The 18,815-nt window shown below is 42.8% G+C and overlaps 1 protein-coding gene across 5 annotated transcripts in view; it reads right to left on the bottom strand.

Annotated features, from left to right (window-relative positions):
- astn1 (astrotactin 1) overlaps positions 1-18,815 on the bottom strand; it is a 361,427-nt gene that overhangs the window by 169,127 nt on the left and 173,485 nt on the right. For all 5 annotated transcript variants that reach the window (XM_076744683.1, XM_076744682.1, XM_076744685.1 and 2 more), the window contains one exon: positions 11,430-11,557. In XM_076744683.1, coding sequence (XP_076600798.1) covers positions 11,430-11,557 — 128 coding nt within the window. The remainder of the gene's footprint in view (positions 1-11,429; positions 11,558-18,815) is intronic.

Below are 18,815 nucleotides of genomic sequence, written 5' to 3'. Positions count from 1 at the left end.
AGTGTGGTCACGTAGTATCTGTATAAACACAACAGAAAATGGTATTATTCCATAAAATTGCAACAATAATGTCATCTGATGAGCTCGCATTAGTCACCCAAGCTTGCTTCAAAGAAGCAGTTGTGCACAAACAGTATGCATGCAGCAAATAGGTCTTCACTTTCAAATCTTCAATTTATGAATGCAACATCATCATATGTCATTGTTCCAGTTTAATTAATGTGCAACAATGCACACTTAATGACTAAGAGATTCAAATTAAATACTGCTGCATATAGTTAATGGCTGATTCTAGCCCACTGATTTAATGTGATTATGCAAAGAAATCTCTAATTTGCAAAGATAATGGGATAAAAGATGAGTTCAGTATAAACTGGTATTAAGGACAAAGTAGGGAGAGAGAGAGAAATCACTGAACGTAAACTCCCAGTAGTGAAATATAATACATAATCCATCCAGAACATACTTTGGCTTTGGTGATCATTTTTTCTTTAACTAACAAAAACCTTTCCACATGTAATAACTTTTTTCTTACAAAAATCCACAAAGTATATCAGTTATTTTCCAGATTCTGACACCAAATCAGCTCTATGAGCCAAGACTGTTGTCTCGCTTAAGAATCCGCTCCACAATGTGTCTCAGTGCTGAATAAATTATAGCCCCCGCATGTTTTTCTAAGTAAATACATGCTGAATAATTGCTGCGCTCCAGCACAATCTGCATCTCCACTCCCCTCAAAACAGTGACACCGCGCTCTCTGCCTCATCGTGTCCAATCCACATCTCGACTAGAGGGCTGTTGTTTGAGGATTTTGTCTTGAAAATCACTGGGGGAAAGACGAGGGCCCCTGAAGGCATGACCTTCCTTCACTGCCACCAATTATATCAAGGCCTTATAAAATATAGATTATGTGCCATCTCGGTGCTGACATATCTAAAGGCCCGTTGCATAGGGAGTGTGTGGAGAGGCCGTGGGCAGACCCGAGGGGAGGCCAGGTTGAATATGACAAGACAAGGGGAATACAGTAACACAAAGGATGACCTTGATGAAGAACACTCAGCTGGCTTTGGCTAAGAAAAGAAAAATAAATAAATAAATAAAGACTTCCTGAGGACCGTGTGATCAATTCAAATCTAATCAAGGCTCTAAATACTAAAATGCACTGATTGCAATGATATTCATTACCCTAAACTGCAATCTGGACCAATAACCATGTATTATTAATGGATAGGAGCCGAGTTTGGAACAATTGGCATTTAACTTTGTGTCTTAACCTTTCAGCATAAATGTCAAGACAAATTCTAATAGAAAAAGTTTGAAGTTCACCCAACAGTGATTTCAGACATTTCAGCTCAAGTGTGTTTGTGGGCCTGTATATATTCAAACCCTGAAAGGCAGTGTGAAAGGAGATCAGACATGAGATTTACAAACTTTGTTGGCAAGATTTCACATTTCACGGAGACGCATGATAGACAATCACGAAAGCTTTGCGAGTCTCGTCTTCATTTTCTCACACACATACATACACAACAAATGCTGTGAATCACAGGGAAAAAGATGTGCCGGTTCCAAGATGCTCCTGTGATGTAATCAGCAGCAGTGCAGGAAGACAAATCTTGTCAAAAAGGAAAGAGTGTCATTTCAAGCAAGTGAGTGTCTGCTGGTTTTAATCAAATGTGAGGTGCTGTTATGAACATGTAATCTTCTGTAGTGTTCTACATGGTGTTTTATCACATCACATGATGCTTATAAAATTATAAAACCAGTAAAAAAAAATAAGAAAAACATGACGGTACCAAACAGATACAGGATTTTTTTTTTTTAAAAAAAGGGGACAGCTGTTGTAAATAGAAAGAGGTGCAAGTAATGAAGCCTAAGTTACCTACTGCCTGAGAAAAAGTGCCACAATAGCATTCAATGGCATTATTATTATTATTATTCATTATTTATTTTTAGTATCCAATGACAAAATTTTAAAAGTCCTGTTTTCTACAATATCTGCACACGGCAACTACAGCATAGTTAATTTAGGGAAAGATCATGGCTCTACTTTGCAAAGGTCTGCTACAGGACACAAACTGCTGCATGTCAGTCAAACATGCGTATACTCATCCACCACCCCAACCTCCACGCTCTACTTTTCGCCTCTTGGCATAAAAGGTACGAAGCCTCCTGCACGGACACTGAACGTTAGCACTGGATTCAAATCAAGAGGTGTGGCATTGTCAGATAAGATGTACTTCCTGGGATACTGGGCTGTTTCTAATAGCAAGTGCAAAGCAGATTAACCCCCTAACTGGCCCAGGGCAAAAATTTGCTGTGGGCCCCTATGAGTTCCCCCATACACACATTCCCTCAACCCATTTTGTCCAGAGTCCCAAAAACCAGTAATGTACCAAGTAATGTAGTGATACCCTGCCCCTGAACACCACATCTGCACTGAAGGATAAAAATGAATTTAAATGTTGAAGGTGTTGAAATTTCATTTTGACAAAGGATGGTACTAGACTTGTAATTAGGCAAAAAAAACAAAAAAAAAAAGTCATCTTGGGGCCCTTACTATCTCAGCTATTATTATAATGTAGTGTTGTATATCGCCAATCAAACTGAGGATTAATCAAACTACCACAAAGTCAGTTCCCCGGGGCTCAGGGTCCCATTGCAGTAACCTTCTTTGTCCATTAGGAAATCCAACCTTGGATTCAGTCTCCCTTTCAGCGATACACCCCTATAACATTTAACATAAAAAATGTCCTCGCAGACTGCAAAATCTTCCAAAAACATCCTGAGCAGCACTCTTCTGATCTGCTCCTCTCTTTTGAAACTCCTCTTCTGAGCACCTAAACTCTTGTGTCAGCTATTTCTCCAGACCTATAAGCATAAATCCGTGGATTTGATGACAAACGACGGGGGGATCGGCTGCAGAGCCGCGGTGACTGGCAGGGCCGACTATTTCACCTTTGGCATTCTCTGTTGTGTTACATCCGTCTGAACATATGCAGATGCACAGACACCCATTCAAAAACACAGATGTGATGTGTGAGTTACAGATAGCAGAGGCAGTGTCATTATATGGCTGCTGGCAGAGGATGAGAATGGGTGAAGCACCACCTGCTGCCCTTTTAACCTTAATCAATGGATTCCCTCGTCCTGGCTCTGCTCACCCCCCGCCTGGCGACTGCAGAAAAAGATGGCTGTCATTCATTCACTTGTTGGGTCCTCTTTTAGCTTTTTGTTCTTTGCTTTCTGTCTGTCATCAGGTACATTTTCATTGTCCTTCCTCCCATCTTTCCTCCTCTCTTCTGTCTCTTTTTCTCCTTCATTTTTCTTTGTCTCTCCACTCTCTTTCGCTCCATTATCTCTCAAGCTCCATCTTAGGGGAAATCTGCTTAGCAGCCGTGAGCATACTTGCTTTCCAATTAAATCAAGATGTATTTGCCTTTCAAAAGTCTCCCTTTCCTCACTCTTACTCCCATCGGAATAATTGATGGAGGTCTCTGGCCTCATGATGAATGACTTCCAAGCCCGGAGATGAATAGAAAGATGAATGATTTCACCCCTGTGAGGGCCAGAGAGGGCTGGAACAAGGAGTGCTGACATTGTGACAAATACACTGACCATAGCAACCAAACCTGGCCAAATCAGCATGGGACGAAGGGGTGGCATGCGCTCATCATGGCACAACAGACGCTCCTCTTGCCGACGCCGGCTCTGCACGTCTGTCTAACCCACGGACAATTACCTGAGCCTCGCAATTAACTGCAGGCACAGCGATAATGCTGACGGCCTGCCAGCAGACGAGTGGAAGTGGCAGCGAGCCAGCTAGCTGGGTCTGGAGAGCGCTGCGTTGGACGGTTCTGTTTGTGCACTCAGTGGAAATGTGGAGGCCAAGAGAGCAGGTGCAGTAAGGTGAGAAGATGCCCCAGGTGACTTCATATGGATGGTGCCACCACTTTCCCGGCCAAGATTTCGAAGATGAAACAAGTTTTTCCTCCGCCTTCACACAACGCGCTGTCATACAGCTGAGAGGTAGCAAATGTTTATAAGAATGAATTCAATGAGCGTATGACAGGCCATCTGTTTTAAAGGGCCAATAAGTAAGATTGTTACTACCCCGTAGAACATAATGGCCATAATATATCCACGTAGGGGGTGAAAGGATTCTTGCTCAGTAACAATGACTCAATAATTATGTTGCCAGCTGGCTTCCAAAAACTTTCTGGGCTGAACACGTCTGTAACAAAAACTTGCTCCCTCCCAAGTCAGTTGATGAGACTGAAAATTGTTACCTTCTGCATGAAAGAAGGCAGAAACATAGCTGGAGACCGCAGTAAGAACATTTCTGTGGACTCCACTTTATCCGCTCAGACGTCTTACTACACAGTTTGTTGGTCTTCTCATGCTGTGCCCCTCCGGATTCAACACCACCTATCAACCCCTGCCGACGATCTTCATTTATTGTCCCCCACTGTCATTGATGCAATTCCTTGGTACCTTCCAGCTCTTGATTGATCAAACACACCTGATACAGTTAATCATTTTGTGGGTATAGCAGGGAACCAATATTCACTCTTTTAGCTGTTTGCTCTCCACCAACTACAGAAAACACAAAATCCAGCTCCTTAGGTGCTACGTTCAGCAGCTATTTGCTAATTTTGTCTGTAGTTTGTTGCTGAGTTGCTGCAGAAACCTACAACAGTCAGGTTTCCATCCATAAAACAAAAACAATGAGTCAAAATACTCCCTAGTACTGAACGTGGAGTCAGGTGATAATTCACATGCACCACACTATCCTATAAGCAACTTTAAAGACCAACAAGTAGGTTTTTGTTTCCAATAAAATTGTGCCTGTGATGAAATTACATTGAAAATGACATTACAACTTTCAAAATTTGCACATATTATGTAGTCATGTATGACTGCAAAATGCATAAATAATGTTTTTGATGCCCTCAAAATGAACTAGCAGGAGTACTAATGACAGTTAAATTAGTGTGAATGCAGTGATTGCATATTATAAGACAGAAAATATAAATAATTACAAACAGACAGTGGAGAAAGTAACAGAAGGAACCTTGACATTAATACTCATTTGTAAAGCTTATGATAACTTTGTGGAGGCTTTGTCAGACAGGTGTTGATTTAATCAAATGATGCTAAATGAGCACCTTCTAATCACTTTTTCATCACCCTGTCTCCTCCGTTGGCAAATGCCATCATCATTTTTGACACCTTCGGGAAAAATAATGTGGCCTCCTTGCAAAGATTCCTCTGCAACTGCGATTTAGTGACTTAATATCCCTCATACCAGGCACATGTGAGTCAAACTGAACTGAATATCAATGATAGAAATCTGACAGCCATTTTCTTAAGATCTGAAAGTTCTGAAGGTGAGAAAAAGCGAGTTTCAGGACAGACTGTTGCTGCCACACTGAAATGTTATGTGATGTAGCAAAGGGAAATGTTTTAAAAATCATGACAATGTGCCAAAGAGAAAAAAACGCAGCTGCAAATATCACCAGTGATTAAATGACTCCACAACACAGCCTGAAGGACACTTACCAGAACATGAAAGCTACTGTATTATGTATTCCAGGCCTATTTCACCTGACTGCACTGTATTATAAGCTGTTTCAGTTATTTTGTTTACCCCTTGTATAAAAATAAGTAAACGGCCAAAATATGAATTCTCCTATGTAACACATTTGTTATGCGTGAAGCAGCACGGGGTGCACTGAGTGAATGCTTGTCAGCTTTCATGAGGCATTTATGTGACACTTGCATCATTTCTGACAAGGCAGTGGAACACTGTGTCAGTTCATTGAGAAACATCTTAAATATGAAAGAGCTGGAGGGCAGTGCCTTCTTTCCTCACGCCATCCAACACCGCAGCCATAACACTGTGTTAGGAAGCTACTGTCAGAAACTGAATCCATTACTTGATGACAAAAGCCGGTCGACACATGGATCTAAAGTCAAACCTGAGATTGTTGCATTATGGAAAAGAACAGAATTGCAGAATTGTTCATGGAAAGCAGTGGGACAAAAAATGTTGTAAATTGACTGGATTAATTGTTTGTTACTATAACAATAATAGAAGTTGAGGGAAATTTAAATTAAAGAATGTGGGCGGCTGTTTCAAGTGCAGCAGTAAGATCTAACCATAAGGGAATGTGTTCCTCTTCTGCATTAGTGCTCGTCTCTGAGCGAGATCACATAATGTCGTTTTTGTCAGTTTTACAGTGCATTTTGAGAACGAAAGGGAAACTGGAAGTTAGGAGCTTCCAGTGAATGTCACTCAAATAACAGTGACTTTTGTAATAACGCAAATGACAGAAGAATCCAATGTGGAACCAGATCCTGGCTCAGCAGATTTTGTGCAGTTCACTCCATTTGTCTTGACAAGGATGGTACAAAAAAAAATAAAATAAACTAACTGATATATCTGTTTTTATGAGACTTTAAAGGAATGGTTTGACATTTAGAGATTTTTTTTTTTGTACTTTGAACAAAGCCAGGCTAGCTGTGCCCCCTGCCTCTAGTCTTTATGCTAGATAATCACCTGCTGGCTCTTGCTTCAAATTTAGCATGCAGACACAAGAGGGGTAATATCTCCTCATCTAACTCTTACCAAGAAGAGAATTGCCCAAATTATGGAATTATTCCTTTAACAAAACATAATTCTCTACATGGCCAAGATTTAATTCATGGGACATGTAACTGTTAAAGTTAATTAACTTAAAATCACAAGTGTTTCAAGGTCTAACAACAAGTCCTGTAGTACTCATTTATCTCTGAATATGGCGAGTAAACTCCAAGCACGTTTCACACGGATGCTAGTGGAGCAGAGTCTAATCCAGCTGTGACGTCAGGACTTCATCCCTCTGCGCGCTGGATTGTCACAGCTTTTCACTTCCCTTTTCTTTGGACCACCATATTGTACCTTCCATGCACTTCCCAGCATCGGGCATCCGTTCACTGTGGCCCAGAGTACACTGTGTGCTTCTATGGCACCCTGCTGCATGCTTTGAAACGGTATCTCAGTTCACGATATTACTCTTCAATAAAAGCCCACGGCTGCTGCAGCAAAGGCCCAACACAGAGGCACGAGAGGAGAAGTGCTGCTGTGTCGGTCTCTGTTCTGGGCCATGTGCACTGTGAGCCCAGGGGCGATGTCGGGATAAAAAGGTTTGAGCTGTGCAGAAAGAGGGGGGACAGGGGGGACAGGGGCTCAGGGACGTGACAGCACAAGATCCATTTAGATTAGACGGTTTTAATATCCTCTGAAGTTTCCAATAAACAGCCGTTGGAACCAATGCTTCTCCGTCGTCATTTGATTGTCCATCACCTCAGACGTAACCTCGTTTGATGTGGTTTTGAATTGCTGCCCTGACTGGCCTTGTATCTCTGCTGTTATATCAACAACAAGCAATAAACACATCCTGCAATCTGCTGCTTTCTACACTGTAAGGCAATTCAGAGGCAGTTACACAGGTGCCTGGAATAAGCTTGGCCAGCAGGCTGCCTGAGTGAGGCATTTCCAGGAAATATGCTGAAATATAATTATTAATTTTACACTCTCTATTGTGGTACTCTCTACCGCACTCCAAACATGAAGAAAAAGGTTATTACTCACGCAGGCAGAGCAAGGGAGGATGTCCTCTCCATTCCAGATGTCTGCTCTCCATAAAATTCCTGCATGTTCTACAACTTAACTGCCGGCGAGAGAAAATGGAGTGGTTTCTGTCAAGCTGTTTTTTTTCTTATCCAACTCCTCAAATGCTCACGCTTATGATTGCTCTGCATGATTTCAAATATTTAGAGCATTAAACTGTAAAACTAAGCAAAACAAAGTGAGGTCAAACTCAGTAGATAATGAGGCATCCAGATGGATGGATGGATACGAATCTTTGGCCTTCCGCTGGAATCGCTTGATATTTAGCGAGCCAAGATTTTTCCTCCTTGTTTTTTCCTCGTTTCTGTGTTAATGGCAGCTGTTTCACGTAGGAAGGCTGTGTGCCGTTCAAGCAGCGCTGCCATGTGCTGCACTGGTAATGAAGAGAACAGCGAGATGGCCTCTGATGCCACTGACTAATGAATCCCGCCAGTGGTGGTCCAACCTACCCATCCCCTGCCCCCTCTCCCTCACACACTTCCCAGATGAAAAAATGATTTCGCTAATGTTCTACCCATTCTCCCTCCACGCTCATCATTGCGTTGGATGGTGGGCTGAGGAGTGTGAGCTGCCTGGGAGACGCACTGTGAAAAACAGCAGCCAGAAAATTCTCTGGTATATAATGAAAATGATGTTTTTGTCTTGCTTTTGAAAGGTGGGGGACATGTAAACTGCTCTGATAGACTGCTCGTTAATTCAGGTGCTTGAAGGCTGACGGTCAGCTTGATTTCTAACAATGTGTTTTTTGGATTCTGCAACTGACAGCACTGTACTATGCATACACAGTACAATAAAGCATACACTCTGCAATGTGGAACAAGACCCCACGGCTGAATGTGAAAGATCTGAACACAGTCTAAGTCGTGAGAATGACTTTTATTCTAATGTCCTTTTTTATTATCCTACACCTCTGATAGGCCTGATGAGACAGTACAGCAAACAACCAAACTAAAAGGTCAGAAAAGAGCTATTATTTCAAAAAATGAATGGGTCCAGTTTGGGTAGTACATTCCCTGATCTTTTCAGGTTTGGCCACAGATTTTTGGACCTGTGAAGATCCAATAGCAACAATGTCCTCAGTGTTTCCCACCAATTAAGGAGACTGTGGCGGCCCTCCACAGTCTCGTTTGGGCCCGCCACAGTCTCGTCCCCACCCCCCCGCTTTCCACCCTCCTCCCCACCTAAAAAATAATAATAATAACCAGATCCGTCAGTCAGCCGATTACACAGCTGTAGCCTACTCTACTCTATAGCCCGCGAGCGAGAGCGCCAACAGGTCGCGTTCATAGACGGTCCTACTGTCTGCTGCATTTGCGCGATCCGGCGACACCGCATCCATACAGTCTATGATCCATACATGACAGCAGGCCGGGACGGCATTTCAAGATTGTGTAAGGTAAGTGTAAAGCTTGGTTTACGCTTCTGCGTCGCAGCCACGCCGTACCTACGCCGTCGACGCAGACCCCTACGTGGACCCTACGCCGTAGCCTGACGCGCACCTCCAAAAAATCCTGACGTGAACGTCGAGGACTGTGATTGGTTCGTTCAGAACGTAATTTTCGGTTCAGTCGCAGTCCTATGGTCGCAGCACAACAACACCGCCATTTTCAAAGTTTCTGTGGTGAGAGCTACAAGAAAAACTGGACCAAGCCGAAGAAAGAATTATCAAGGAGGTACGCAAGTACGACCACCTCTACAACTCCTCTTCGCGGCAGCAAGAGCCCCCCGAAACCATACAAAGACACAGCCACACCCCCCTAGCGGCTTGGCGGTGAATTGCGGAACAACGCGTTCCCTCGACGCAGAACTATGAATTCTCACTTCTCTTTTGGGCAGGTATCAAGTTCGATAACGGAGCAGTGTCGGCCATGTTGCTGATCTCATTGCACCAGTCAACTTCTAACATACCAAACAGAGTCTAACTTTCCGCTATCCCTGGTGCTGATTTCCCGGTAGCTAGCTACTTGTCCGCTATTTCTCCCTCTCCCGCTCGCGCTATTTCTCTCTCTCATCCCTCTGTCGTTTGTGCTCTCTCTCTACCCGTTTATAAAAATTAACATGAAATTAATTATTTAATATCTCTCGTCGGCGAGAAAAAAAAAGAAAAGAGGGATCCGACAGCACTGAGTCAGTGACTCTGCCACAGCCTTATCAGTGAAGAGGGGTGAGGTTATGGCTTAAAAGCTGTAGCGGAGCCGGCGGGGGGGCAGAGGGTGCGGCTGCCCCGGGCCCACGGTTATGAGGGGGCCCATCGCAAGGCTGATGCCGAAAAAACAAAAAGGGAAAGTCGGTCTCTTACTGCTGTATTTGTAAAGATATGTGTAAAAAAAAAAAAAAAAGAAAAAAAAAAAAGAAAACAGTCTGAATCAGAGCGTTTCTGAAGATTAAGAGGACATGCCACCTCTCTTGCACTGTCTGGCGATCTCTCTCGCTCTCTCTCTCATGTGCCAAGGTTATGGACAGCAAGTGTTCTTTGTTCATCGTTTTGTTTGACAGTGAAGATTGTTCACATGATTGATGTTAAGTTTTGTATGCTCTAAATGAATGAACGAGTGAGTGAATGAGCAAATGAACAATTGATTGAATGAGTGAGTGAATGAATTAATGACTTTGTGTCATGTTTTTTTTTTCAAGATTAAATTTGAAATATTCCTGATATGCCTTTGTATGTTCTTAAGGATTATACCAACCTGTTATGTTCATATACAGCAATTTATATTACATTCAGTGGTCTCAAAATGCCCTAAAGAGATACATCAGGCTTGAAAACGTACACACACACCCAACCCCGAGGGTCAGAGACCCTCCCACCACAGTCTCCTAAAATCCTGTGGGAAACACTGGTCCTCATGTATTTACATTAATACTGTACTACTTTATCTAGTCAAATGTGTTCTGAAAGGAAACATCATTTTTTCACTGATTATGTTGGTGGCTGGAGAGGTTGATGGCCATATAAAGCACAGGACTGTGTCAACAAAGACTGGCTTTCAGGATCCTGAGTCTTGTCTGTGGTCACGCTAAGGCAACACTTTGGTAAAGTTTGGGAAAGACTGTGCTTTTGGTTAAATGACGATTTAGTCAACATATTCTGTGTTAAACTTGTGGTTCCCAATCAAGCACTGAGTGTCTAAACAGAACCATAAACAATCTTGAATTCTGAATGATTGAAAACAAATGAAACGTTGGTGGACGATTGGCAGGCGCATTCATTTTGACATTTTTACACCTGCCAGATTTGTTAATTCATAACATTTTCTATTTAAGTTGATAAAAAACTGAAACAGAGTGAGAACTCCAACACTGGCAGCAGCATTGTGCCCCACCAATTAAAAAGGAACCTTGCCACAAAGAAAGAAAAAAAAAAGTGCTGTGATGACGACAACACACCATGTGGTCAGAGCTTCGAGGGAGTCCACTTGGATCAACCTGGGCATTACACATATTAACACAGAGATGCGAGACCAGAGTCAGCTGGGTTGGGTCTCAGTTCTTGATAACCAATGGACCCATTCGGATGTCTACACTGGGGCCAATATGATTGAGGTTTGTGGGACTGGGTAACCAGTTGTCATTATAAATAACAGCTAAAATGTCAACATGTATATGCAGACCCACTCAGTGTTCCACATTGGTTATGAGACCCTGAGAAGATTTTTTCTGTTGAGTAATGAGTGTTTTTGACAGGCCAGTGATAAAGTGCTATCACGCAGCTGTGAGCTAGCAAAGTGAACTATGAAATATGGTTTCATACCTGTGAGGTATTCTGGGTCGGGCACGGGGTCCGACAGCTCCTCATGGCACTGAACCTCTGTTGGCACGGATGCCACCACCATGCCATCTGGGAGCTGCTGCTCGATGCCTCGGGCAAAGTTCTTCTGCCTGGTGTTAAGAGAGACGAGAACATGGGAGGTTCCATTTACAACAGAAGTGTTTATTCATCCAGCAGGGAAAAGAGAAAAACAAGAAGCAAAGAGGCGAATCCACTTGATAAAGGGAAAGAAGATGCAATAATGATGGAAGTAAAAAGGAGGGAGGGGGGGATGAAAGGTCAAAATGGACAGCATATGCTGCAACCATCCAAGTTCTTTCAGTGCCCTTTTTAAACTGAGTTTAATAAAGCAGGGACAAAACAACCTTTTCCCCCAATTGTGCTCTATTGAAAATTTGCTGAACACATACTGCACCAGGAGGAGCTCTTATAAAAACTAATGCTTTTCCACAACCAATTCAGGGCAGTCAAGGGACGTGAAGCAATTTCTTCTGCTTGTTCCAACCTCAGGCCCCGAACAAAAAAATAGGCATATACCACTTCAACAAATGTGACGTAATATCATTGTGCTTATGATTTTTTCACGTCCACCTTTAATTTTCCGTTTTATATCCAATCATGATACTATCACTATCATTACCAGTGAACCCGTTCACCTGTGGAATGTTCCAAACAGGTGTTTTTGGAGCATTCCACATCTTTCCCAGTCTTTTGTTTCTCCTGTCCCAACTTGTTTGAAACCTGTTGCTGCATCAAGTTCAGAATAAGCAAATACTTACAAAAATCAGATAAGTTGATGAGGTCAAACATTTTCATGTTTTATACAGCATCTCGACTTTCTTGGAATCAGGGTACTATAAAAAATAACCACAGCCATGCAAATGATCATGTGGAAGGCCTTGTTGGAGAACCTCACCATGATGACAGAGACAATCAGTCAGTGGTTACATCCATGGCCATGCCATGGGAGCGAAAGTCAGGGTCGTACCTGTGCACCCAGTTTCACAATGATTGAGATTTATAAGAACAGCATCATGCTTCATGTAGCATTTGAAGCACGACAGACAAAGGTAAACGAATGAAAGGTTGAATGACGGCAGAAGGAACAGAGTAGATCAAAGATGGCTATGTAAGTGCGATTCTCGTAAGTGGCAAATTCTAAAGCAATACTTTCTGGCATGTCATTAAGGGAACATCAATACAAAGTAACAATTATGCAGGACTGTACAGTGTACTGAAGAGACAAAGTCTCACATAAAGCATGTCATTTTTCATTATGTTGATTGTTCAGCTGCAACGTGACTCATCTTCAGTCTGAGAGCTGATGTCCTCATTTGTCTGTTGCTGCGAGTGACTCTTGGTTGAACTCACTTGTTTTGTCCACTCCATCATTCTTTGTCTCAATGCCAGTTAGGTTCACAAAAGGGTTTCACAACAGAATGACTCCAATAAATCAGTAACTTAAGCCATTCAGGTGTCTTGGGACCAAAGCTGGTGAGAATATATCTTCATTTTACTCGTGTAAAGATTCACAGTCCTCTGATTTCTTGACTCCAGACTCACATTTTTAAATGTATTGTATACTAACAGCTGCATGAGACAGCCAGAAGTTGCTGCTTCATTAAATACTGTCATTTAAAGCTGCATTATTGTTTTTCACAACCCAGAAATCACACACATTTGACATAGAGTATTATAAAGTTGAGTACCACTAACGTCAGCAATAAATTGCCTGTTTACACAACTAGCAGACATGTAGCACTCTGCTTTGGTCTCAATATTGAGCTCTTTACAAGCTAGATGCTTGATTCTGTTCACCAGCTATTTGTTAAATGTAGTAGTCTGCCAGTTGGTGCTGAGAAACCAGCTGCATCCACCTGCATGGCAGTCTAGCGGACACTGTCTCTGACAGAGGCCACAATTCACCTCTCAGGTCTGGAGGGAATTCTGCCAGGTGCTGGGAGCATCCATCAGCCCGTCCTTGGGTCTCCACTCACAGTCTAATGGCCAGTCAAAAGAACAAATCAGGGCCGAGATGCAGCATTAACATGCGTGTCTGTCCTCTAATCCCACTTCCTGGTCTTCATCTTCCTTGGGTAGAAGATGCTCATAACTCTCTGGCTAGCTCTGCCACAGGATTAACCCAGTTTGAGGCCTCTCTTGGATACCTGCCCTCCCATTCCTGACCCAAGAGAAGGAGATCTTTGTTTCTTCTGTTCAACTCCATCCCCACCACTGTTGGAAGATCTGGAGGAAGGCTTGTGCGGCTCTGCTCCGATCAGTGGAGAAGAACAAGGGGATCACTGACCGCTACTGCAGAGACCCGCCCAAGCATAAATCAGGTCAGAAAGTTTAGTTGTCCTCGAAAAATATTTCTAAACCACTTCAGAGGTATAAGATTAGACTGTTGGGGGGACTTCCAATGATACACAGAGCTCCTCTGTTTTTCTCTCCCTTTACACCTACATGCTTTTAAGTTCTACCAAGACATGTAACTAACTTAGCTTCTCCCCCAGAGTCTTTGTGCTTTCTCATCTCACAGGTTCCCATGGATAGTGGTTCAACCTGGATTGTGGATTATAGCTATGTCTCCTGCCATGGCCCTGGCTGACTGCAACTGCTACTACTATTAGTCATACTTCCATTATGATTAGATCCATAGTGCTGTATTATGTACATTTTCCTATCGGTCACTAATGCACACATACCACATATATCACATACATAAATGTATCATGTATGTATATACTACATACAGTTAAGAGTCTATTATTAGAGCTTTCACTGTTAGTATGATTGCATTTATGTCCACCCCCTGACCCCCCTTTCTCTCTCTTTCTGATGACTGCCCACCCAGAGCCTGGTTCTGCTTGAGGTTTCTGCCTGAAGTTTTTCCTCGCCACTGTCGCCAAGTGCTTGCTCATGAGGGAATTGTTGGGTCTCTGTAGATAAAGAGTCTGTACCAGCTCTATGTGGAAAGTGTCCCGTGACAACTTCTGTTGTGATTTGGCATAATATAAACAAAAACTGAATTGAAAGTAAAACCAACGCTTTTTTAACCGGTTTTCTTTCAACCTGTCTGATAAACAGCCCACAGTGTCACCACATTCACAGGTCCAACAGCTCTTGTTATCGAAAGGAGGGCCAAGACCTAGTAGGTAGTGAGCTTGAATTATCCTTTAACATACTGGCAGTAAACTGCACTCATCAGGCTCGGGTTGCCAACTTAGCTAGTCTGTAAGGTTCTTGACCAAGCATACCAAGCAAAAAACATCTAAACATCTGTGCATGAATGAATCATGTGCTTTTTTTTTTTTTTTTTACTTTCCAGTTTCAAATGACCCCTTCCTGTATGATGAGAATGTTTCTTGGCAGTAACCATATCTGACACCAGATATTAGGTTAGGCAAAGAAGAGCTAGAGCATTTCAATTACCTTAAATCCATGTTCGTCTCAAATGTGAGCCCTTTTAAGACAAATGCATTTGTATTTTTAAAGATCTATGATAAACGCACTGCACTTTTAAAATACACACACAGTCAGCAGCCATTAAACAAGTATGAAAAGTCCTCATGGTTCACACGGTGACAGCTTTCTTGTTAATATACACCATGCATAATGTACCATTTGATTCATGCAGTGTTCTGGGCCTGAGCTGTGATAAAAAAAAAAAAAAAAAAAAGGATACACAAATATTTACAAATCACAAACTGTTGCCTTTGGGAAAGTCACAGCTTGAGAACAACAGAAGCCACTGGCTGGAGTAGAAACAGCGTCAAATACCACCATTCAAATGACATTCTATTTGCATGGTCATAGCGTGGCCAGGGGTGCAGCAGTAATTAGAAGGAAATCTGGCTCATAAAAACAACGGAAAGTTAGCTGTTGGTGCTGTGAAACCAAGCTTATCTGCTGATGTGGGTGGGTGGTGAGGCACACAATTGGGATGTCACTTCCTCGTGCATCGTAGGCCTCTGGAGTGGAATCATTTAAAATAATGCAAAACAAAACCTGTTTGCTCCATATATGTAACATCATCTTGCACTGAAACACAGGTTATTTGTCTCACTGTACCTGTGTCTCAGAATGATGAACAACAAGGTTGGTTGGGATTTTATCGACACTGGAGTCAAACACTGTCAGTTTCCGCTGAAAGCAATTACGCATACGTTGAGTTAGTTGAATAAAGCACACAAACTGGGTAATGAGTGAGTCTTTTTGTTGTTTTGCTGAAGACTGCAGTGATTTCTTCCACCCTTGTTAGATGCATGCAATGTAGAATATGGGCTGGGCTCCTATTGCTGCATTCACGCCTGACATTTTTCATTGTTAATACTGCTCAATGTAACATTGAACAGCCATCTGGCACTGTAAGGATGACTTATTACATTTTCTTAGACATTAAACTGCCAAAACTTAGAGTGCTCAAGATATTTTTTTCTCTTGTAGCTGAGGTGAAGCAGCCACCTGTTTGCTAGATTACTGAAACACAAAGTATGAGGACACTTCTGAGGACAGCAACCCTTTCACTTTTTTTCCCTCACAACGATCCTCCAGACTGTGTTCCTGCATAAGCTCACAGCTTTCAATTAGAACCAATCAGAGCTGCCAACTATCTGTTCCCACCCCACCTTCTCAGACACATTTCATATTTTAATTAACTGACTCAATGAATGTATTCCTCTTGAGGGGGGAATTTGGGGGTGTGGTACAGTAAGCTGAGGTGAGCCAAAAAAGCAAGAGGGAGATAAAAAGAGATGCCCGCACAAAGTAGTTTGTGTGCGTGTGTGTGTGTGTGTGTGTGTGTGTGTGTGTGTGTGTGTGTGTGTGTGTGTGTGTATTGGGGGGTGTCAGGTGGGACCATGGTCTTAATCACTGATCCCAAGAAGCCACCAGAATGAGAACAAAGGGCACTAAAATATTCATTAAAACCTGCTCTGTGCTTGTCGTGTGAGAGGGGAGGAGAGGAGAGGAGAGGGAGGACAGTGTAAGGAGTAATGAGAGGAGGTTAGCTTTTTAACATCTCATTACTGGAGTCCACTGGCTCCCACAGAGACAGGAAGATAGAGACCCTGTCACTGAGCTCCGTAATATGAAACCAGATCATATCGTGCCCGGTGCTCCCCAGATGTCACAGGGATAGGACCTCCTTCCTCAGCATGGATGCTCATATCTCACTCTGCTTTATAACCAACATTATCTTGCGCCCTACCAGTCTGTGGCCGAAGACGATGATACGACAGGATTTTACCAACTAGGAAATCAAATAAATAAGCCTTGTGTTTTTGAAATGCTAATAACAAGCCTGCCCGTGAAGCAGGAGGGGAAGCTTCCTGCACAGGACGGGCGGGGTGAGCTTCCCTTTCCGAAAAACACGAGAAGCATTTCAGGGCTGCTGAGCTTGACAGATGAACCATGAGGGAGCCATGCTGGGTGGAGAGAATCAAACCGGCTCTATGTCAGTGTGTGTGTGTGTGTGACGACGCTCTCACCAAATGTGGCTGAAAGAGCTTTGCTGTCCTGTAGACTGGGAGTCCGCACACCTGCTGCGGCCAGGTGTGTATGTGTAAGAGTGTGTGAGCTTTCATTTGTGGGCATACCTGAGTGGCATGCCTATCTTTCCCTGTGTGTAAGTGTGCGTGTGTGTGTGTATGTTGCCGGTGGGCACCTGCTCACACCACTTGCTGCTTTCCCTTTTATTCTCCCTCTTTTTGTTGCGGCTCCAGACAATCTAAACCGAAAAAAGCATCATTTTTTTCCCCCAATAAATAAAACATTAGCAGTCAAAACTTTGGCTTGGAGGTACTGCTTATATTTTTTCTTTTTTTCTGTCGAAAAAGAGCGGAGGGGACTTTGCGTGCGGTAGCAGGGGAGAGAATAACAGAAGAAATGAAGAAAAGTATGTTTTAGAGAGGAAAAGAAACAAATACTGGATAATGGTGCCACTGCAGCTGGAGGAAACTAAAATTCAAAAAGACGATGCTATTTGTTCAGGGGAAGAAAAAAAAAAACAACAACTCTCCACTGATGATTACACAATATTCAAATTTGACTTTTCATCGTCACTGAATGATGGAGACAGATGCTTTGTGCCACTCCAGAGCAGTGGGGTATGAGGCTTTTGTAGAAGTGCCAGTGAACATGACATAAAGGTTTCTCTCCAGCCCCTCCCTCCATCTCTCTCTCTCTGCCTCTTGCTTTGTCTCAAGGGCAAACACTACATCTAATAAGGATATGGTAAGACACGGGCCACAGCGCTGTTTCACTTGCATATTTTGCCACTGACTAAGTCAATGACTGCTGAAGGCTGCACATGGCAAGTCTGCAAGTTGCAGTGAGAAACAGCAGTATTTTTCTAAAGTTTGAAAGCTTCTCTGACTAGAGGTCATTTAACACAGTGTCAGTTAACTGCTCACTTCTCGGTCCTCAGTGTTGCTGTCTAGTGGGAGTGGAGGGCGTGGGAGTGATAAAGAGATTCAGCCACTGAGTCTGGTGTTCAGGACAGTCTTTTCAAAGCCTCAGAGACTTCCCAAAAGAAGAATTACTTTTCAGCCAATAAATCAGCTGTACAGCATTGCATTGAAAAAAAAGGAAGAACACTCTTCCCTCCTGCTGTTTTTTAATATCTGAAGAGTACGCCAACTATTTAGTTGATGGAGCTTGCAAGAAACACATTTCTTCAAAAGAAAAAAAGGGTCAAAGCCCAGATGTCTTTACTTCTCGTCCCTCGTATGAGTCGAGCTCCGAAAACGCTGGCTCCTACGTTTTCCCATGATTATTGTTTTCTGCTAACTGGTTCCATTTTGGATCCAGTTCTCTGGCACTAACAAATCTCTTATCAAACTTATTCTTAGCAAAGGGCAATGCACAAAACATTCACGGAACATTAGCCGGCTTCTTTTCTCAGTCAGTACCGACAGTTGCTTCTACTGGTTAAAATGACAAACATTACCGACATCAGATTATGAGTTCTGTGAGCAACTTAGCTGCTGATTGGTCAATGGGCTGCTCACACCATGACATCTGCACTCACCAGAGACGGTTAGTGCAAGAAGAGACAAATCACTGTGGAACACCACTCAATGACTGGGAGTGCTTTGCACTTAAGACCGACTGAGAGTAATGACTCACCTAAACTAACAACATCTACCTGACTGCATCCCATCAATTATGGGAGTCTGAATGTCACAGTTACACTTTCTTAGTCATCTGCTAATTACGAAGATGTTTCTTTGCATGACTCTTCTTCTTTTCTTCTTCTTCTTCTTCTTCTTAACAATTCTGAATCAGGCCTTCCAGCAATTAGCGTATCTGATGTACTACTTTCAGCTTGTGGCTAACGCTTCTGAGCAGCTGTCACTACACCAC

This window comes from Chaetodon auriga, chromosome 12, assembly GCF_051107435.1.
Source record: "Chaetodon auriga isolate fChaAug3 chromosome 12, fChaAug3.hap1, whole genome shotgun sequence".
Classification (NCBI taxonomy): Eukaryota; Metazoa; Chordata; class Actinopteri; order Chaetodontiformes; family Chaetodontidae; genus Chaetodon; species Chaetodon auriga.
This window is presented reverse-complemented; position numbering and strand designations above follow the sequence as displayed.